The sequence below is a fragment of the Astatotilapia calliptera genome, chromosome 19, assembly GCF_964374335.1.
Source record: "Astatotilapia calliptera chromosome 19, fAstCal68.1, whole genome shotgun sequence".
Lineage (NCBI taxonomy): Eukaryota > Metazoa > Chordata > Actinopteri > Cichliformes > Cichlidae > Astatotilapia > Astatotilapia calliptera.
In genome coordinates this window covers 9,165,481-9,188,099 of record NC_137440.1, presented here as the reverse complement: position 1 = coordinate 9,188,099, position 22,619 = coordinate 9,165,481, and the positions used below count along the sequence as shown (strand labels likewise).

Sequence of the window (22,619 nt, the reverse complement as noted above, 5' to 3'; positions counted from 1 at the left end):
TTTAGGTAGGAAGATCACATGCCCACACCCAATGACCTCACACAGCTTAAACATGCATTTCAGTTACAACCGATCAGATCCTCCCACACCTTCCTGCATGCTCAGAGTTTCAGCTCTCATTTTGAAACCAAGGCAGAGGTCAAAGGTTACCTTGTTTCTGTGTTGAATAACCAATCAGAAACTGCATATGGAAAATGTGAAAGATTTTATTGCAAACGTTTACTAGAATAAATTCAAAGTGCAACACATGATGAAGGTTAGGGGTCAGAGGTCACCAGGTTGCATCCATCAACTGACTTCCACTGAAGAATCTGACTGGACAAAGTCTCCATCTCTGAGGCCTGGATCAGCAGCTGGGCGAGCGAGGAGTCCTGAGAGAGAGAGAGAGAGGTAACAGTTGAGCTGGGATGAACTCTGCAGCCAATCGGAGGATGCTATTCAGTGTGTGAGAGACTGACAGGAAATGACCATGAACAGGGAGGTGGCCAAGGGCGGAGCCAAGAGACGAGCCCAGTCAACAATACTAATTTGTTTTTATCAATAAAGCTTGATGCTGCATCGCACAAAGAGTTTTTTCAGTCAAGCCCCGCCTCCCGTCTCTGACCCATTTCTGTACAATACCCCACATTGCTGATGTCAAACCCACCAGACTCCATTCATAAAACATCGGTTTTTAGCTCACAGAAAACAAACGTTTGCATTCGACTGTGATGATCCAAACTAATGAGTTCAGACCTCAGGGTGACACTAGCTCACCTGTTCTCTCAGGTAAATTTCCTGTTTTTGTGAATGGAGTCTGGTACACACAGATTCTCTCAGGTGTATCAAATGAACAGTGGCACACGGCTTTAGTTTGTCTGCGTACCGCGTGGCCTACTGCCATCCCCAAACCAGTGAGTTCGTGTGACTGACCAGCAGAGCGAGACGGTCTCTGGCTGCGGTCCTGCTGTCGGCAGCGCTTAGCTTCTCCTCCAGAGTCTCAATGAAGTCCATCATCAGCTTCAGGGACTCCACCATGAACCTGAAACACACCACAGACCGTTACAGAGTGCCACGGACCACTTTAATCACACTGAGCATCAGGCATTACCTGTGCAGGTGAGCGTGCACGGGCAGGTTGGTGCAAGCCAGCGGCTTCATGAGTCGCTGCCTCAGACTGTTCTGCTCTCTCAGCAGTTCCTGCATATGATCCCCGAGCATCTGCAGCATCTGGAACCTCTGAGCTGCAGGACACAAAAGCACCTGATCAGAGGGGGCGTGGCTCAGAATAAGGTCTGGAGTGAAGGTTGGTTTAAAAACATCGACCCCTCGAATGTGATGATGACGTCACCTGGACTCACCGAGGTGGAAGCTGTGGGCGACATCGGCGCTTTGCTTGTCGACCTGCAGCAGCTCCAGCCGCAGCCGCATCTGCACGAACAGGAAGCAAACAGGAAACAAACACCTTTACGTTAGCTGACACAGTCACATGACTTCTAGCCCCGGTGCAGTCACTGTCTTTTTAACACAGCTCCTGCAGGTAAAGCTGTTTCATTCACACAACAGCATCTCATTCTCCTGACCGGACCCACAGCGAGCGCACACCTGTCACCGCCCGCAGTCGACGCGCTTAAGACGTCAGTGCTCAAATCAGAGTTTCTGCGATGGGAAGCGTTTGGTGAGACGTGTTCATAAATGACACACCGAGCACGCCAACGTACAAAACAGGAATCTATTAATAAAGCGATACTGCTGCTGTGGAGATGCTAGCATAGACCTGCTGTGATGCACAGGACTAGTTACAAGATACAAAACTAGCTACTGGTTTCATTAACCTGTGAATGAGTCTGAAAGCTGCAGAAATGTAGGATTAGTTACAAAGCCAAGAGGAGGGACTTACAGCGCGTTAGGGGACTAGTTAGTAATTAGTGTGGATGCTGATTAAGCATCCACGGTATTGTTCTTCTACTTTTCATCTTCCATACGTTTTTCGCCGTCTATCTCCTTCACGCCGCTCAACTTAGAAAAACCATTCAACCACCATGTGTACTTGTATTTTTCTCATCTTTAACATTTATATTTGTTTAATTATTCAACTTTATTTAACAAAAGTTTACAATCTATTTCAATGGGAGAATCTTCAAATTCTCATTCAACTTACTCTCAAAACAAAAAGATTCAAACTTTTTGAACTTTTAACATTCGTTCAGATGTTTTCTGACTCTAAATTTTCTTTTGTCATTACTCGGCTTTTTCAAATGCACATTTTAAACATGTTCGGCTACTTTTCAACTTTTTCTTCTCTGTGATCGTCAGCTTTCAGCAGTTCTGAACTTTTGTTTTCAGGTGAAAAATTCTGTATTTTTCAGTTTATTTAACATTTTTAACTTAACATTCAGCTATCAGCATCCACACTGCAGTTTCTTCAGAAAATGCAGAAGATACACAATCCAAAGTTTAATTAGCTAACCACGACTAGAAAAGGAAAACAACAAAGTGAAGGCGCCGTGAGCAGCCAATCAGAGACACCAGGATCCACGAAGCTGCTCCGTGGAGGTTCTTAGTCTGCCTTTAAAAACATGACGACTGTGCTCATCATCAGCACTAGGCCCAAATCAGAGGCTGTCTCTCACGGTGACAGAGCGTGACAGACTGCAGTCAGCTTAGAGGGGATGATGTCATCCCTCAGGAATGACATCATTCACTCTGAGCTGCAGGCAGGAGAGCAAAACAACGTTTCTCCTGAGAAAATTAAAAAATCCGATCTGGCCGACATCCGGCTCAGGCATCGAAGCAGGCGGGGCTCTGCACTCTGACATAACGTCCCAGCACATCCCCGAGACAGCAGCATGCACATACCTCATCCAGCTGCTTCTGCATTCTGATTTGGTCTTCAGCCTCCTGCAGATGAGAGGAAAAGACGGGGCCTGTACCATTGGAGGCGGAGTCTATTTCCTCCTGAGGACAGGTGGGACAGAAGCAGATTCAGATTTTACTCACAAGCTTTAGTCTGGATCAGAACCGGATCACACAGGTCAACTCTCACTCAGATCTGAACCTGTCCTCAGACACCTCTGAACCGTGTAAAGTAGGGCTGCACGATTAATCGTTAGAAAATCGCGATCTCGATTCATACTTATGTGCATCTCATTTCCAAATGACAACGATTAAAAAAAAAAAACAAAAAAAAAAAGACGACGACGATTGTACCGCATTTTGATCCGGGACGTAATCTGCATGAAAACAAGCGCTCACTCTTCCTGCTCAACAAATGACAAGGGCGGAGCCTTATACCACGTGATACAGAAGCGGTGCCGTGTGATGCTAAAATTAGCAGGGGAAAAACAACGGAGAGCACGTCAGGGATGACGAGAGAGTGACAGGAGAAAATCCGTCCCGGTCAACCACCCAAACATCAATAACGGGAACCTTATACAGCGCTTCCCTATACCCGTCGAACTCCCGCAGGCACAAAGAAATTACGGAGGCTATTACTTATGACCTGACCAAAGATATGGCTCCCATCAACACTGTGCAAAACGAGGGATTTAGGAAAATGATCAACACCCTAGACAAACGCTACACAGTGCTGTCCCGCAACTATTTTTCTATTGTTGCACTACCTGCTCTATACACGCAGTGTCGAGCAACGGTGGAGACGGAATTTCAAGCAGTACAACATTTAGCGGCGACAACAAAACGTGAGACATTTGTTGTTTTTAATGTTTATTTATTGTTTTTATGTTCGGTCTCAACTGTTACGAAGTTGATGTGCAGTTAATAAGTGCAATAAATATTTATACTGGAAAAGAGAATCGTGATCTCAATTCTAAGCCAAAAAATCGTGCAGCCCTAGTGTAAAGCTGCTCTGACAGACCGCCTCAGCCTCCTAAACACTTGTTCGTGTCCTTACCTGAGACAGTGCTCCCACGGAGACACACTTAGAAAGCAGGCTGGCAGCTGGAGTCACGGAGAACGGAGACAAATCCCACTGATGCATCTGAAAGACAGGAACGTCACCTGAACCACACCAGCCTCAGACTCTGATATTCACCTGGACCAGGTGTTCAAACCTGAAACCGGATCTATCCGAACCAGAACCCTGTTGGGTTCCAGCTCACAGCTCTGCGTGTGAAGGCAAGCGCCATCAAACTAAATCTCCACATTTTTAAACGGACTTTGAAGCAGCTTTAAAAGGCTTTTTTTAACGGACACACCGGCACCGTTCAGCTGCCTCTGGCGGTCGGTTAAACACAGTCTAGTGTCGGTTACCAGCTTTTTCTTACCGTTAAAACCGAAGAACCGAACCTCACCGCTGCCCGCCCGACCGTTTGTTTTTGCTGTTTCTCTTCTTCAGCGAAAACGTTTGGCGGCTGCTGACCGCAACAGCGACCCCTCAGGATCCAGAGAGATCTTTTTTTTTCTCAAACTTTATTGAAATTACAAAGTGAACAGCCAGTCATTCCAGTTCAGCCTGAACAGTAGACATACAAGGCAAATAAAAGTAACAATATACAGTACAATGAAATAAGAAGGACAAATAAATAAAGGGGAAAAAAGGGGGGGGGGGGGGGAATGTGACAGACTTCATAATTTAGTACTTGAAAGTCGTGACAGCTCATTTGTTAAACATTTCTGAATGAATTTCAATCAATGATAAACCTTTTTTATTGGAAGTTAATTTAAGAGATTTTAAATAATATTCAATTTCAATCAAAAACAAATTAAATGATGGGGTTGAGTTTTGAAATTTACATTTATGTATATGGAATTTCCCTAACAAGATATAAAGATTGACAATGGCACATATTTTTTTTCCTTTAGTTTCAAAATAAGTGATAATGTTTTTCTCTTCAATTTTGATTTCGTATGTTGTCTTGCACAGTATATAATTTTCAAGCTCTCTCCAAAATGTAGCACTATATGAACAGCCATAAAACAAATGAGTAACACTTTCAAGTTCAGTTATACAAAAGGTACATTTTCTATCAATGTCGCAGAATCTTGAAATGTACATGTTGGATGGAACTAACTAACGTCTCTTTCTGCCTAATCCTGGACCAAAATCTGACGTCACACCCTGCTGAGGTCACATGACAAGAAGAAAGTCGTTCAGGATTTCAGTGACGTCTGTCACCAGGTGGCGGCGTTGCAGCCCTGAGCGGGACTTTCATTAGAGAAGAAGAAGAAGAAGCAGGAGCGCAGAGTCAGGGCGGCTTCCGAGCTTCACTTTTCTACTGATCTTTATTTTTTGTCCTTTTATCGGATAAATTTAAGCACAGCACCTGGACACGCGACACTTGCACACTGGGGTCAAAGGGCGACATTGTGTCGGTATGTAAACAGAGCCGTTTCCGGTTATCTCAACTGTTAGCAGGGTGGCGGTGGCATCAATGTTTACAGTGTGTTTACAGTGAGGAGAGACTGGGGCCGATTAGGCTGCTGACGGTGAGTGTGTCACCTCTCAGGTCTCAGGTGAACACGTGACTCACCTTTACCTCCTGTGACAGCTGAAGGGTGAGCGTTAGCCTGCTTTAGAGAGACAGGTGTGTGAGTGTGGGTGTGCATCAGTTTGCCCCTCTGCAAGAAATTGACCACCTTAAATACCTCTTAAAGTCCACCTTAAAGCTGAAGCCCCTCTCTGCTGCCACAGCATTGATCTGGAACGCCTCAGTTTGGGGGATTTGGCGGCCCCTGTGGTGACCGTGGAGAACTCCAGGTGTGTTTAACACTACAGAGGAGGAGGTTTTCCCACAAGTGCGTTTACTGAGCTCAGGCTTCAACACTAATGCATTTTACACATTACTGGGGTGTGCTGTAGAAAGCCAATGATAAGTCCGGTTTCTTCCCTCACACTCATTATTGACAAAGCTGGGTCAGGACCACTGATGGTCAAATTGGGATAAAGCGGCAAATTTAGAAGATTAATGTTGTAAATTTAGGGAAGCCTGCCTGCCAGAGTCAGCGTGGTGCTTGGTGAAGTGCAGTTATTAACGATGCTAATGGTTTGTATGTTAGTTAGCTGAGGATTTTTAACGTGAATGAGTTATTGCAGGCCTTCTCTGTTATAAAACACCTTTAATCCACAGGGAGTGTTTGATCTGTTCATCTGTGCATCAACATGGGAAAAAGTTTAAATCCTACGCCGCCCAGCACAGGTGGATATTGATACTGTTTCCCTCAGCTCAGGTCAGGACGGGTCGCTTAGAGAAAAGAATCAGGGTTTTCAAGCCAAACTCGGAGCCTTACGTTGGCATGATGCTGCGGGACGTGGAGACAAAGCACGTCTGTGAGCTCAGCAGCAGCCCATGCAGAGCTTTTCTCTGAATATTCACTTTGTTCTTCAGTCTTCAGTTTCAGAGTGAAACATCTGCACGCTGCCTCTGTTCAAATCTCACTAATAAACACAAACATTCACAATGGAAATCTATAACATGGAAAAGATAACAGCTTCTGTTAACCACAAGCTGGAGAAATTTACATCATACTGGGAAAACTGGGTCAAATATATCACGCCTCATAGGCCAGATTTTATTTTTACAAACCAATAACTGTGATGTATGAGAGTATATATTTATAGGATCACCCCCTACCAACACATCCGGTTTTTTGGGGTTTTTTTTTTTGTTTTTTTTGTTTGTAGGTTTGTTGGTTTTGTTTGTTTTTCTTATTTCGGATTATGTGATTGTTTCAATTGCTTCTATAGTTGTAAATATTCTCTCTTTATGGCTCGGATGTAAATTAAAATACTATTTCGGTATCTAAGGCAAAAAAATAAAAATAAATAAACACAAACATGTTCACAGGTCTGTGAGCGAGGACACCTGAGAGACTGTTCACCTGCAGGGATTCACTGTCTGATCTCATCAATACCTGCTGACGAGGAGGAGCGCTGATACGGCTGTCAGCTGATCCATCAGCCTGTCTGGAAGGACTTCGGGTGGCCCTGCAAGTGGAGGGCTGGTACCTGGCTGCGGGTGCAGATGGGGAACAGCGCGCTGAAGTCTCACCTTGAAACCTCCCAGAAGACGGGAGTGTTTCAGCTGACGGGGAAAGGTCTGCAGGAGGTGAGTTGACTCACACATGCACAGAAAGATTTAAACACCCGTTTGACGCGTCAGACGTCTCAGTCCGGGCAGCCTGTGATTGGACAGTTCTCCTTTCAGTTCAGAGCCTTTACTGTCATTGCATGAAACTGGAGTGGTATCGCCGGGATGCAGAACAAACACACACAGAAACGTGTTCACACATGTATAAAAACGAATAAATCAGCAGGTGATCACCTTTTCTACACCTGCCCAGATGGTGTTTATCTGCGATTTGCTGAAGGGGTGGGAGCTGGGTCTGTAACTTTTTTGTGCAGTCTTTATGTTGGAGTCTATTTTTGTGCGTGTATGAGGAGCTTGTGATACAATGACAGCAGGCCTTCTATGGCGGAGTGGTTGAAGGATTCGACTGTAACCTGTTTCTCCTCAGGAAGTGCGGGCCTGCTGAGCTTTCTTCACCGTGGTGGTGGTGTGGGCAGTCCAGGAGATGCTCCTGTGTGGGTTCCTGGGAGTCAGGAATCCTGGATCCTGTCCACATGGTCAGAAGAAGATGGCCTGCTGTGTTTTTCCCTTTGGTGGCACTTTCCACCTACTGTGAGAAGTCAGGAACCGTCTTTAAACAGTTGTTAAAATCACCAGCAATGATGACGGCCCGATCCGGATGTATCTGCATCCGTTGGTACTGTGCAGCTTAGAGCCATGCTGACCTTAGCAACAGGAGCTATGTGTACTATTGTAAAAGCTCTGCAGCCGACTTGACAGAGGATAAGTCCGGGCAACTGAAGCTGTCGAGGACTCAGCTGTGTGTCCACCAGTTGTTATGTGTGACGATGCAGAGTCCTCCGCTTGGTTCTTTCCTGACTCTTTATGTGGTCCTGATGATGGAGAGTCCAGTCCAGTAGCTGGATGATAGCATCGGGAGCCGTGTTTCCGTTATGATCGATACACAGCAGTTTCAGACAAGTCTGTTGGTGGCCAGCTGCGGTTCGATTTCGTCCATCTTGTGGATCGCTATCTGGCACCTCCTCATTTGTTTTTGTCTAAATCACAAAGCAAAAAACACAAAATGACAAAGAAAAAAAACCACACAGAACTGGAGAGCTCAGAGCTGCAGCATGTAGGCGTACACTCGCCTAGGGCTGCTCAATTAATCGAATTTTAATCACGATTACGATCTGGGCTTTCAACGATCATTAAAAATGACTGAGCCGATTATTAGCCCCTCCCTCGTGCTTTACTCTTGCGCTGCTCCGTGTGGCAAATCGAGCGCACCTCTCTGCATTTCGAACACGCCTCACAACAATTAAGAGGACCCGAGGGAAGCTCGGAAAGCTAAGCAGAAGTTATTTGGAGAGGAGAGTGACTGCCGTTGGTTGAAAAGAGAGGTAAAGAAAACTTCAGTGGTGTGGAAACATTATGGGTTCGCAGAGTCAGACGTGGATCAAGTAGACACAGTGTGTAAACTTTGCTATGGTGTAGTAGCTGCACCACAGAGCAACACTGCAAAGTTCACTAAACATAGATGTTTACATTTTTCATTCATTTTTTATATTGCAAACATTTGCACTGTTGTCAGTATTTGCACACTATTTTATATTATTTTTTGACAATCTTTAAAGTCATTATTCAATACATTGTTATTGTTAAATAAATATCGTCAAATAATCGAGATCTCAATTTCAGTGAAAATAATCGCGATTATCATTTTTGCCATAATCGAGCAGCCCTACACTCGCCACCATTAGAGTGTGACACCCCAGGGCCTGATCATACCAAGCTTAACCTATACAAAACAGACAGCGTCCCGAGTCGCCTGTCCCGCTTGTCCTGAGTTGCCTGTCCTGGTCTCGGTCTGCTTTCAGTTTCCAGAGGAGCTGCAGAGGCTCACGGCCAACCTGAGGACGGTGGATCTGTCCGGGAACAAGATAGAGGTCCTTTCTGCCACCATCGGAAACTTCCCCCAGCTCAAGAGTCTGACGCTGAACTCTAACCGGCTCGGTGAGTGTTCGACCCGCAGCAGTTATACCTTTACACCTGTGTTTTAAAGCTAAGCAAAAAGCAACCACATTATTGTTTCAGCATTTGATTTGTTCTCTTTGGATGCTTTTTTTAGTTTAATTTAGGGTTGGAACGACTTAAAAATCCCCAGATTGTATGTCTTTAGATCCGGTTTAGCTGCAGAACAAACCGGATCCACCCCGATGCTCAGACCTGTGAGACCCGGTTGTGTTGTGGTTCTGTTTTCAGCTGGGATTCCCTCTGAGATCGGGAAGCTGAAGAAGCTGGAGACCCTGAGTCTGAATGGAAACCGGATCCAGCAGCTGCCCCCCACTCTGGGCCAGCTCAAAGCCCTGCGGACCCTCAGCCTGGCCGGGAACCAGATTTCAGAGTTCCCCTCCGGACTCGGAACGTTGAGGCAGCTGGACTTGCTGGATCTGTCCCGAAACAAGATCCAGAACGTCCCTGCAGAGGTGTCCGAGCTGCAGGTCATCGAGATCAACCTCAACCAGAACCAGGTCTGTAAGTCCACCAAAGAACCAGAACCAGGAGGAAAGCCTGGAAGGGCTGACCCTGTGCTGTCAATTCACCCAGTATTAAAGATCAGTTTTACTTATAAAGCACCACAACAACAGTTCTCCAAAGGTGCTTAATCAATCAGTTATCAATAATTACTGATCGGTCACTCCATGACGTCTCCCACAGCTTTCTATCCCACAGACTTCCAAGGAGGTTCTGATAATCCCAGCCCGGGTCTGGTGTTGTTCCTCTGTACTAACCCGGTCCTCTATTCTCGGTCCAGATCTCGGTGGTGTCGGCGGAGGTCTCCCGCTGTCCCCGTCTGAAGGTCCTCCGCCTGGAGGAGAACTGCCTGGAGCTCTCCTCCATCCCTCAGTCCATCCTGAACGAGTCCCAGGTGTCCCTGTTCTCGGTGGAGGGAAACCTGTTTGAGGTGAAGAAACTCCGGGACCTGGAGGGATACGATCAGGTCAGTGCTGCGGTCTGAGACCAGATCGAGTCCAAGGCTGCGAGTCCTCCTGCGGTCTCTGATGACGCTCTGTTTCCTCCTCAGTACATGGAGCGTTTCACGGCCACAAAGAAGAAGTTTGCCTGAGAACCCTCAATGCAGAGTCTGGATCTGTGAGGTTCACCTGGAGGTGGGCTCGGCTGAAGCTCCGCCCCTCTTACCCCTGCACTTCCCACAGCTGCTGCTTCTGCTGCTGCTAGAAACCAGACTACAGCAGCCGGGACTCCTCACAGCGCCCCCCAGAAATCCAAACCTCCAGAGCACCATGGAGACAGGACAGGTTTCACGACACTGAAGAAGAGGACCGGTGCCATGTTTGACTGCATCAAACTTTATTGTTCACTCAGTCATGGACAGAGAAAACAGTGCAAGTGTTTAGTTAACCTTGTAGAAACATGCTTTGTAAAATGTCAGCAGCCGGTTGATTGATTATTAATTATTAACAGCTATTAAAGACGTCTAAAACAAAACGTGTGTGTGTGAAGAGTTAACAGCTGGAAGTTTCCAGATGTTTTCTGTGTCTGAGTAGCCGTTTCCTCAGCTGTAATCAATATAAACTACTAATGAAGGACCTAATCAGATGATCAATAATAAACAGAATGATCCTTTCATGTTAACTGGCCCAGCTGATCTGACAGTAATGGAAAAGTCAGTAAAGTTTGATTTTTGAGGTGCGGTGCGCGGCAGGAAGTTCATCTTAAGTCTTCTTCTTCTGTCTATTTAAATGCTGAAGACTAACACGCAGAAGGCTATTAATCCCTCTGTGGTTTAAGCTCCGCGCTAATGACTGCTCAGCCTGTGCCAGCTGTCAGATGAACATCTCTCGTCCCATATTTAGGAAGCAGTCAAACTTCTCTTTTCCTGCGTGCTGATTGGTTCTCCTTCCCACCAGACGCCCGGGTCCACCTGAGAAAATTCTTTGGTAAAGAAACACCTTTTATTATTACTGATGGAGAATTTCACTTCCTTTTAATAAAAACTCAGTTAAAGGGTGACGTCCCACCAAGCATGCGAGCTTATGAAGCGCGAGCAATACGCCGGAAAGGGGATCCCAAATGGGTCGCTGCGCCGTTAAAGAGAACGGGTGTGTCCTGCACCAGAAACTGGTAGAAACATTGCTTGCAGACATCATCAGAGAGCTGCCGCATCAATAATACGGCTCTCCCGTTCCTCCACATCCTGCTGGGCTGAGATCCGTGACTGAGGGGGCCATCTGAGCTTTGACACATCAGAGGATGAGATGGGCAGGCAGGCTGTGTCCCAATCCAGCGACCGCAGCGCTTCCTAGTACGCGCACTTCGCGGAAATGGGTCTGGCCTTCGTCGCGCTGGCCAGGTTGCCTAGCAACCATGATACTAACAGCTGGTGTGACAGAAATGAAGGAGAACAAAATGTTTTGTTGTTCGTTCATGTTTTATGACATCACTTTGATTAGTTGAGTATCTGAGGCTGAGACCACAGGACTGTAAAACATGATTGTTGGGCTTCATTCCTGTGCTGAACAGTCATTTAAGATTAGCTAGTAAATAACAACTAGCTAATGTTGTTCATGAGACTAAAGTCATCTCACTGTGGTAATGTAAATATAATATGGCCAATATTATAGTTATTGTCAGATTATTATGATATATTACAGCAATGAGCCTGAACTCTGTGTCAAATACTGAGCTTGTGGAGGTAAGCATCAACGACACAGAGCTCTCAGTTCTCACTCCTTCTTTATTCGTCTCCAACATCAACTGCGCATATCGCGCCACAAAACACAGGGACATACTTCCTATACACTGGGTGTGAGTGGAGCCCTCTAGTGGTCCACCACACATGCGCCCCCCCCCCCCCCCCCCCCCGAACACCCAGCAGAACTAGTCCAGGACCCGGGGCTTAAGCAAACGGCTGGAACGGCTGAACTGAACAAACCGCCGCCCATTCTTTCACCGTCTTGCGAAGACCCAGCCAAACAAACCTGACGCTGACCAGCTTGACCGAAGCCCGGGCGCCGGGATGAGAGAGGGCATGCACCAAGTCAAAAACACGACGACGCCACGAAAGGGGAACCACCGGGCAGGGGTGGCCGGTGGAAACGTCGCAAAGAAGGTGCGGACCGCCGTCCCACACCGGGGTGTCCTCCAGCACGAGGCCCGTTTTTGTTGACTGAAGGGCAAGGACGTCCGGGTCAGCACGTTGCTCGGCGGCCATGGCAGCGTAGTCAATGCCGACATACACCGGAGAAACCAACACACGTGAGAGACAGTCAGCGACGTGATTGGACTTACCAGCCACATGCTGAATGTCTGTGGTAAACTCTGAAATGACTGCCAACTGGCGCTGCTGGCGTGCGCTCCATGGGTCAGAGACCTTGGACATCGCAAACGTCAAAGGTTTGTGGTCAACGTACGCAGTAAAGTTGCGACCCTCAAGGAAAAAATGAAAATGTCGTGTCGCGAGGTGCAGGGCCAGCAATTCCCTGTCAAAAACACTGTACTTGCGTTCAGCATCCCGGAGCGTACGACTGAAAAAGGCGAGCGGTTGCCAGAGATCTGAAACCCGCTGTTCCAACACCCCACCCACTGCCACGTCAGAGGCGTCGGTGGTCAACGCGATCTCCGCCGACGGAAGCGGGTGGGCCAGCAGGGCGGCGTCAGCCAGCGCAGACTTGGCTGCGGAAAACGCACAGACGTGTTCCGGCAGCCAGTCAACCGGATCTTTGGCTGTTTTACCTTTCAAGGCAGCATAGAGTGGCTGTAGCAGGTGGGTAGCTCTGGGGAGAAAGCGGCTGTAAAAATTTATCATCCCCAAGAACTCCTGCAACGCTTTAACCGACGTGGGACGCGGAAAAGCCGAAACGGCCTGGACTCTGTCGGGCAACGGAACCACACCTTCAGCGGAAATGCGGTGCCCGAGGAAATCCAGAACAGGCAACCCAAACTGGCACTTGGAAGGGTTGATGATCAGGCCGTGCGCTGCCAAACGCTGGAAAACCTGGCGCAGATGGGACTCGTGCTGGCTCACTGAGCAGCTGGCCACCAATATATCGTCCAGATAAACAAAAACGAATGGCAGCCCACGCAAAACGGAATCCATCAGCCGCTGAAAGGTCTGGACGGCACCTTTCAGGCCAAACGGCATGCGCAAAAACTCGAACAAGCCGAAGGGGGTAATGACAGCGGTTTTAGGAACGTCTTCGGCGCGCACGGGAACCTGGTGATACCCCCGCACCAAGTCAATTTTAGAAAAAATCGACATTCCGGCGAGATTGGCAGAAAAATCCTGAATGTGGGGGATGGGGTAACGGTCATTCTCCGTGGCATTATTTAAACGGCGGAACTCTCCGCATGCAACAAACACAGCAGTGCTACTAATCCAAAATACTCAAAGCTTCATAGAACTGAAACAAACATTTATTTTTAGCTCCATTCTGCTGCTGATACATACTTTAGGTTTCTGAACATTAAACTTGTCATTCACCTCATGCAGCGTTCCCTCTCTCACCTCGAGACCGCTGGGAGCACTGTGAGAATCATGTTCTTTGATTTCTCCAGTGCCTTCAACACCATTCTTCCCATGGTCCTGAAGGACAAGCTGGAGAACTCTGGAGTGGACCATCATTGCAGAGTCGTCAGAGAACTTCTGCAGGAAGCACTGGGTGGAGTTGTGGGAGAAGTCTGCAGTGTAGATGGTGAAGAGGAACGGTGCCAGAACCGTTCCCTGTGGGGCCCGCGTGCTGCAGACGACCCTGTCCGACACACAGCCCTGAGTCCTCACATACATATTGCTGTAATTGTTTATATGCTTTATATATTCTGAGGTAAGTTGATCTATAGTGTTACATCACATTCTATAAGGATGTTATGTGTTCGGATACTTTCTGCCCAGTTTGACCCATTTAGCAGAAGTCAGCCTGTTTAAGGCTCTGATATCTATTCTGTATGACTTAAAGCAGTTATGACATGGTCTGATTTTCTCACCCAATAAAGGAATATTTCATATATCAGTCTACTCTTCATTCTATCAGACACAGTTATCACAGCTCGTACATTTTCTTTTTACACATATATGTAAGCATTGAGCCAAATTCAGTAATGCCAGCATACTGAAGGAACGACATTTGTCTCTTATATATAATACATCTATAGATACACTGTCAAAGATACTTGAGTGTCTTTGAGTGAAGATTTAAGGTGACAGGAAATATAAATAGCTGCAACTTGAATCTTTACTGAAGCTCAGTATTTGGCACAGAGTTCATGTTCACTGCTGTAATATATCATAATCTGACAATAACTATAATATTGGCCATATTATATTTACATTACCACAGTGAGATGATTTTAGTCTCATGAACAACATTAGCTAATTGTTATTTACTAACTAATCTTAAATGACTGTTCAGTACAGAAATGAAGCCCAACTATCATGTTTCACAGTCCTGTGGTCTCAGCCTCAGATACTCAACTAATCAAAGTGATGTCATAAAAAAAATGAACGAACAACAAAACATTTTGTTCTCCTTCATTTCTGTCACACAAAGCTGTATGAAACGTTTCCAGCTGTTAGTATCATGGTTGCTAGGCAACCTGAGTAGCGTGACGCAGGCCAGACCCATTTCACAAGCCTCTCACTTCCGCACTTCGTAGTACGCGCCATACGTAGTCCACGAAGTGCGTGTACTTCAAGCGTGCGGTCGCCGGATTGGGACACAGCCTGTGTGAACCTCAGCCTCAGTTCCTGTTCTTACAGGAGTGACACTGAGCTGCTGCTCTGCGATTGGCTGATTGCATGTTTGTGTTAGCAAGCAGCTATATGACTTTAACATTTATCAGCTGTTCACTTCATAGATCACCAGAAGCTTTTTATAACGAGCCTGTTTGTTTGATAATGTGCTTTATTAGTGACGGTGGATTTCTGCACACCCACCACACCCACACCGGGGAACATCCCGGGAACTGACACTGAGATAGTGGACTCTAATAAGTACCTGGGTGTTCACCTGAACAACAAACTGGACTGGAGTAAAACACTGATGCTCGTTACAGGAAGTGTTGAGTGGACTCTACCTGCTGAGGATACTGAGATCTTTGGACTGCAGTGGGCGCTCCTGAAGACCTTTTTTTTTTTTTTTTTTTTACCTTCGTGGTGTTGTCTGTTGGAACAGCAGCTCGTCTACAGCTGAGAGGAAGCGGTTGGATAAGAAGGCCGGCTCTGTCCTTGGATGCCCCGTCAACCCAGTGCAGGGGGTCGGGCAGTGTCTCCACCCCACGCCTGACGCTCACGCTGCAGGTCCTTCCTCTCAGTACCTGTTAGACTTTATAACCATCAAACACAATAAGTTGTTTACATCCTGCTGGTATTTGCAGTTTTTCCATTTTCTGTAAGTAGTTATTGTTGCTTTTAAGCGCTTTAGAAAAGCTTCACATTTCTTTGGCCCAGACTAAGCTATTCATAAGTATTCATTTTTTCATGTTGTAAGTTTGGCCAGTTCGTTCTCGTTCTTTATTCGTTCCTTCTGTGTAAATGGACTTTTCTGCTCTCCCGGAACAGTCGGAGCGCTTCACAACATGCCAATTTCCCCAATGAGGGACAATAAAGAATATTTCTACTCTGTTTCTGTCATGGTCCTGGGTCGTTGACCCAGCGTTTTGTGTTTTGTGATTATTTCCCTCTGTTCTAGTTATTCTGTGTCCTCCCCCCTTGTGTCCGGTTCGGGTTCTAGATTTCCTGTTTTGTTCTGAAAGTCTGTGTCTGTTGTCATTGTGTTCAGCTTGTGTCCTCCAGTCATCATGTGTATTCAGATCAGCTGTTCTTCCCTCCTGTGTGCGATTACCCGATTACCTTGTGTGTGTGTGTGTGTATATATAGTGGGTGTCGGTCTGTGTTTGTTGTCGGCTCGTCTGCGTTCTATGGTGTTCCTGTCTCTGCCCCGCACCCCTTTTGTATGGTCTCAGGTTTGTCATTTAGTTCTCCCAGTTTAGGTTTCTTCAGTCGTTTTGTCATGCCTCACTGCCTGTTTCTGCCATTGTCACTTTGTAAATAAACATCACTCGTATCATCAGTCACTGCTGCATTTTGGGTCCTCCCTTTCCTCCACACCACACGGCTCATTCCACCAGCCGTGACAGTACGAGCCGACCAAACATGGACCCAGCGGCATCCGCACCTCCCGAGGAGCTTCGGAAGGAACTAATTGGCTCTGTTTCCAGGTTGGTTAACCTATGGCTCGAGCATGAGGGGGAAGAGTGTCTCCGCGCTGTAGAAGCCAGGCTACAGCAGCTCATCTCTGCTCACTCCTGGCTGCTAGACTCTCTTCACCCACTCGCACAGGACTTCATACTCAACGAACTGCACCTTCACCCACCAGCCGCTACCGCTTCCCAACTCAGCCCGGCGGCGAAGATTTTGCCCGGCCCGCCGGAGGTTTTGCCCGGCCCGCCGGAGGTTTTGCCCGGCCCGCCGGAGGTTTTGCCCGGCCCGCCGGAGGTTTTGCCCGGGAGGAAGCGACGATCGCGCCGTCGGCGCATCACCCCACAGCCGAAGACTAGGACTTTGGAACTGCCAGCTGTGGTGAGTGAAAAGGACCCTTTTTCTGTTTTGGACTGTGTGTCTGTTTATTCCGGGGCTGTGTTTTTTGAGTCGGCTGCCCTGCCGGTAGCTCAGTTAGCTGCCCAGCAGCCACTAGCTCAGTTAGCCACTCAACCGTCACCCCCATTACAGTCACAGCCAGACCTATTAGACACTTGGTTACAATCCATAGCTCAGTCAATAGCTCAGTTGACAAGAGACTCATCCGCCTTATTATCACCTATTCAGCCATCGTTGTCACCAACTCCTCCTGCACAACAAGTTAAGTCCATCCAACCCGGAAAGAACTATTTTTCACCTGTTCATGTCAAGCAGAGAGACACACCATATAATATTGTAATCAGTCCTCAAAAGCTGGCCAGCCCAGAGACTGTGACACACTCCAGGGCCTCCCCAGAGGCTGGGTCCCAGCCCCCGGCCGACTCTGGACCCCTGGAGATTAAGAAGCCAGCTGAGGACTGTATCCGGCTGTCGCTGCCCAAGCTGGGTCAATGCTCTGTGCAGCTGCAGTCTGCCTTGTGTTTGCCAGAGGCCCGTGCGCCTGCTGGTTCTGAACTGTGCCTGCCAGAGGCCCGTGCGCCTGCTGGTTCTGAACTGTGCCTGCCAGAGGCCCGTGCGCCTACTGGTTCTGACCTGTGTGTTCCAGGGGCCCCGGTGCCCACTGGTCCAGAGACTGTTTTCGCTGGGGGGCCCGAGGAGCCCGTCCAGCCTCCTGCTTCGCCTGCTGGGGGGCCCGAGGAGCCCGTCCAGCCTCCTGCTTCGCCTGCTGGGGGGCCCGAGGAGCCCGTCCAGCCTCCTGCCTCGTCAGCTGGGGGGCCCGAGGAGCCCGCCCAGCTTCCTGTCTCGTCAGCTGGGGGGCCCGAGGAGCCCGTCCAGCCTCCTGCCTCGTCAGCTGGGGGGCCCGAGGAGCCCGCCCAGCTTCCTGTCTCGTCAGCTGGGGGGCCCGAGGAGCCCGTCCAGCCTCCTGTCTCGTCAGCTGGGGGGCCCGAGGAGCCCGTCCAGCCTCAAGACTCGTCAGCTGGAGGTTCAGGAGAACCTAGCCAGCCTCCTGCCTCGTCAGCTGGAGGGCCCGAGGAGCCCGTCCAGCTGCCAACTGCAGCCTCATCATCCTCGCCAGCTGCAGCTTCATCCACGCCACGGGCAGCAGCAGCTTCTTCCACGCCTGCAGCGCTACAGTCTCCGGCTTCCACGCCGTCGCCTGCTGCAGCCTCATCGTCCTCGCCAGCTGCAGCCTCCGAGCCTTCATCCTCGCCCGGCTGCAGCATCGTCATCTGCCTCGCCTGGCCCGGCTGCAGCATCGTCATCTGCCTCGCCTGGCCCGGCCTCTGCTTCAGCCTCGTCTGGTCCGGCCTCTGCTTCAGCCTCGTCTGGTCCGGCCTCTGCTTCAGCCTCGTCTGGACCGGCCTCCGCTTCAGCTTCAGCCTCGTCTGGACCGGCCTCCGCTTCAGCTTCAGCCGCGCCTGGACCGGCCTCTGCTTCGGTCTCGTCTGGTGCTGCGACGGCCACGCCACCTTCGGGTCCCGAACTGCCGCCTCGACATCGGCGGTCATCTACCAGGCCGCTGGTGGAGCGTCATCGTCAATATGGACGACCTCCTAGACGCCGCCGCTGCCTTCCGCGCGGTCGGCCTCCAGACTTGTGTCATCGTCGCCATTGCTGTCCGCACGGTCGGCCGCCTGAACGGTTTCCTCGTCGCCGCCGTTGCTGTCCGCACGGTCGGCCGCCTGAACGGTTTCCCCGTCGCCGCCGCTGCCGTGTGCACGGTCGGCCCCCTGAACTGCCTCCACTCCGCCACCGCTGCCTTCCGCTCGGTCGGCTTATGGATCTACGTCGCCGACGTGGCCGGCCTCAGAAGATGAACTGTCCTGGACTTCTGAGTTGTCAGCCTCCGGGCCGGCCTCCTGAACTGTGTTTTGTTCTCGTGCTCCAGCATGTGTGTTTTTGTTTTGGACAATTCTCTCGGTTCGCTGGAGCTTGTGTTGGTCCCTCCGTCCTGGGCCCCCGCCGCCCACCCTGGGTTGGTCGTCTGTTTTTGTTTTGGGCTGTCTGGAGCCAGCCCTTGGAGGGGGGGTACTGTCATGGTCCTGGGTCGTTGACCCAGCGTTTTGTGTTTTGTGATTATTTCCCTCTGTTCTAGTTATTCTGTGTCCTCCCCCCTTGTGTCCGGTTCGGGTTCTAGATTTCCTGTTTTGTTCTGAAAGTCTGTGTCTGTTGTCATTGTGTTCAGCTTGTGTCCTCCAGTCATCATGTGTATTCAGATCAGCTGTTCTTCCCTCCTGTGTGCGATTACCCGATTACTGTGTGTGTGTGTGTGTGTGTGTGTGTGTGTGTGTGTGTATAGTGGGTGTCGGTCTGTGTTCGTTGTTGGCTCGTCTGCGTTCTATGGTGTTCCTGTCTCTGCGTCTCTCTGCCCCGCACCCCTTTTGTATGGTCTCAGGTTTGTCATTTAGTTCTCCCAGTTTAGGTTTCTTCAGTCGTTTTGTCATGCCTCACTGCCTGTTTCTGCCATTGTCACTTTGTAAATAAACATCACTCGTATCATCAGTCACTGCTGCATTTTGGGTCCTCCCTTTCCTCCACACCACACGGCTCATTCCGCCAGCCGTGACAGTTTCTACACAAATAGATGGATATTCATTAAAGGTACAGGTCAAGGACAAGTTTATTTATACAACACATTTCCAAACAGTCCATGTTGCACAAAGTGCTTCAAAGTGTAAAATGCCACTAAAACAAAACAAAAAAATAAAACAATGATGTAGTAAAATATAGAAAAAACAAACAAGTAGATGAAATAAGTCAATAAAAACAACTAAAATAACAACCAAGGCTGTCAAAACCAAAATATTTAGGTCAAAGTGTGTTAAAAGGCAGAGCATAAACATGTGTCTTTAGTAATGATTTAAACTGTTAGAGTTTGTGCAGATCTGATCCCATAAAGATTATTCCAAAGTGTGGGACCTGCCACACAGAAGGCTCTGTCACCACGAGACTGAGGTTTGGTCCGTGGAATGAATAGCATTTGTTTTGAACTCTGGAGCATAAATAAACAGGAGCTCAGACGAGTGAGAGGCGGCTCGGCTGGTAAGTGCCTTAAAAACAAAAGTAAGAGTTTAAATTGGATCCTGTGAGAAACAGGGAGCCAGTGTAGAGGCTAAAACTGCAGTTACGTGCTCCAGTTAGCAGCTGCATTTTGGACGAGCTGTAGACGACAGAAGGAGGCCTGGGCCCTATTTCAGGAAGCCGGTTTAGAGCAAAATCTGAGTAAGTATACCCTGAGTTAACGAAAACTCTGGGTTTTCGGTTTCACAAAGCGAGTTTAGATTAATTCTGAGCGAGTTACTATGACAACACACTCCGTGAAGCTAACCTGCCCCCTAGCAGGTTTACTTCAACTAACCCTAACTTTCTCCGCCTCTTTGTCGGAAACCAGACTGTAGGAAGTGTCAGACATGGCGTGTCCCTTCCTTGAAGAGCCAGTAGATGTTGAAGCCCAAATTCTCCGCAGAGCTCTCCGCCAGGAGAGAGTGATTAGAGCGCGTTTGGAAATTTTATCATTTCCTGATGATTTCCTGTGTGAACGTTACCGTTTTTCAGCACAATCTATAATTGATTTGGATAACATCCTCAGGCCTAATATTGCTCATGTGACACATCGCCGACATTCTCTCAGTTCTGTACATATTATTTGTATTGCACTTCGGTTTTTTGCAAACGGGAGCTTTCTGTATAATATTGGTGACGCTGAGCACGTTTCCAAGGCTACCGTCTGTCGGGCAGTCAGGAATGTTACAGTTGCACTGAAACGTCTCCTGTACTCGTTTGTGGTTTTCCCCGGTCATAGACCCACAAGATTTATCAAAGAGGGATGCCACAAAATTGCAGGTATCAGGATGAACAAAACTTAATTCATGATGTGGTGATACTTGAACTACTACTTAAATTTTACATTTATTCTCACGGTTCCCTGGCGTGATTGGCTGTATAGATGGCACTCACATTCCAATCATTGCTCCTTCAGTAAATGAAGGAGACTATGTGAACAGGAAGTCTTTCCACAGCATTAATGTACAGGTACATAGTTCCCTGTAGCATTTCAAACTAACAAATTATTTCATTATAGTAATGGATGCTAATTTGTGTTCTCTGCACTGTGAAGATCATATGTGATGCTGCCAACATTATCACAAATGTGGAAGCCAACTGCTCAGCCTCTGTGAGTGGTGGTGGTGGAGGACCCCCACCTGTTTTTCAGGCCTCCGCTTTTTTTCTGTTGGCTATAACGGGTCACATTTGAGCATACAGAGTAAGCAAATATGTACTTGTAATGTGCTCAGATAATTTCAATAAGTGCTTACAGAGGGGAAATTAATGTAGCCTCTAACTGCAATTGATTTATAGGACAAACAGACCAAGCACTATGGCTCATAATACAATTACACCTTACCTGTTTGGACTATATTTTTATATTTCATTTTTACTTGCTGCCAGGAACGTTTGGGGCCTGTTGGGTTGCACCTGCGCTCAAATCACATCACAAAATCAAATGTATGAAATAAAAAATAAAATAAAATATAATAAAATAACGTGTTAAATGGGTGGAAATCCCTAGATCAATGTTTAAATTAACACTCATGCATTGACTCTGTCGGCCATGTTTTGCCATGCATGCTCCCTTTCTTTTGCAGCTGAGGCTGTGTTACTTTTTTTCCGCAAAATTTGCATGTTATCGCCCACCCCCGTGACATCACGCTTCAAAGCCCTATACTGCCATCAGAATTTCGGCCTCAAGCGCTGTAAAATACATTGACCGCGCCTTCTTTCCCTCCGTCTCCATGGTGACTCGCTTAATCTGTGCTCCACTAATCAGGGCTTTATGTATCCTCGTGCGCGCGCTTAACTTGGGGTTAAAGCAACTCCACGTTGATTGAACTAATTGTTATCAGCCTTTCTGAAACCGAATATTCCGAGTTGGACAGTTCGGGGTTACTCAACCCTGAGTATCGTTTTTCACTCTGAGTTTTCTAAACCGGCTTCCTGAAATAGGGCCCTGGTCCAAACCAAAGAATTGCGGTAGTCCAGTCTGCACGTAATGAAGAGACGAATAACATGTTCAAAGACATTGGCTGGAAGGTGTGGCTTAACCTTGGCCAGCTGTCTTCGATGAATAATGCTGGATTGGACTGCTGCACTCACCTGACTACACAGTTTGAAGGAACCATCGACGTGCACACCAAGGTTTCTAACATTTGTCTTACAGTAGCAGGATAATGGGCCCGGAGCACTGTCACTGTGATTATTAACGAAGTTACCAAAAATGACAACTTCTGTTTTGTTTTCATTTAATTTTAAAACATTTAAAGACATCCAGGCAGCGTAATAATAGCTGAAGTTGGTCTGTCCCTGCTTTTAAAGGCAGATAGATCTGCAAAACAGTGCAATGAAAGGTTGTAGCGTGAGAAAAGCACCTGTGATCTCTGATGAAGGGCTGGGGTTAGCAGAAGCAGCAGGACCGAGTCTTGGAATCAAACTACCAACCAAGATTACAACAAGACTGTGTGAGGTGCACAGGACTTCAGGTTCAAACTTCAGGCTTAACGCCGCTGTGCCGCACGCAGGTGTGCCTCAGTTTCACAGCAGCCAATCAGGAGCAGGTGGTAAAACAAAGCCCTCCAAAATAAAAGTTTCTAAACACTGGACCGGAGTTCAACTCACGCTCTCACATACTGTTACTATGACAACAGCAGTCCATTACTCATGGCCCCGGCCTCCACATCCTCTGGCTTCCTGACATTCTTCATACACTTCCTCCAGGAAACAGGAAGCATCTGAGTCACCATAACAACAATCAACCCCCAGTGTGTGTGTGTGTGTGTGTGTGTGTGCGCGCGCGCGCTGATCTAAATATCTGAAATAGAGTGGAACTGTTCGTCTCTGCTGACGAGCCGTTTCTGGGCTTGTGATGAGAAGCCGAGTAAAACAACATTGACACA

At 48.0% G+C, this 22,619-nt stretch overlaps 3 protein-coding genes across 3 annotated transcripts; 2 read left to right on the top strand and 1 right to left on the bottom strand.

Annotated features, from left to right (window-relative positions):
- Positions 1-190: 190 nt before the first annotated feature.
- haus2 (HAUS augmin like complex subunit 2) lies at positions 191-4,390 on the bottom strand. The gene is made up of 7 exons (XM_026151287.2): positions 4,266-4,390; positions 3,893-3,979; positions 2,839-2,937; positions 1,341-1,410; positions 1,091-1,223; positions 913-1,021; positions 191-371 (listed from the first exon to the last, which is right to left on the bottom strand). The coding sequence occupies exons 2-7, from the start codon at positions 3,977-3,979 to the stop codon at positions 258-260; spliced, it is 612 nt and encodes a 203-aa protein (XP_026007072.2). The 5' UTR covers positions 4,266-4,390; the 3' UTR covers positions 191-257.
- A 711-nt stretch (positions 4,391-5,101) lies between these two features.
- On the top strand, positions 5,102-10,520 carry lrrc57 (leucine rich repeat containing 57). The gene is made up of 6 exons (XM_026152775.2): positions 5,102-5,313; positions 6,786-7,046; positions 8,888-9,023; positions 9,273-9,541; positions 9,826-10,011; positions 10,096-10,520. Exons 2-6 carry the CDS (start codon positions 6,963-6,965, stop codon positions 10,135-10,137), a joined length of 717 nt encoding a protein of 238 aa, XP_026008560.1. The 5' UTR covers positions 5,102-5,313; positions 6,786-6,962; the 3' UTR covers positions 10,138-10,520.
- A 5,553-nt stretch (positions 10,521-16,073) lies between these two features.
- On the top strand, positions 16,074-18,485 carry LOC145422576 (uncharacterized). The gene is made up of 3 exons (XM_080294078.1): positions 16,074-16,608; positions 16,855-17,496; positions 18,015-18,485. Exons 1-3 carry the CDS (start codon positions 16,183-16,185, stop codon positions 18,483-18,485), a joined length of 1,539 nt encoding a protein of 512 aa, XP_080150204.1. The 5' UTR covers positions 16,074-16,182.
- Positions 18,486-22,619: the final 4,134 nt, after the last annotated feature.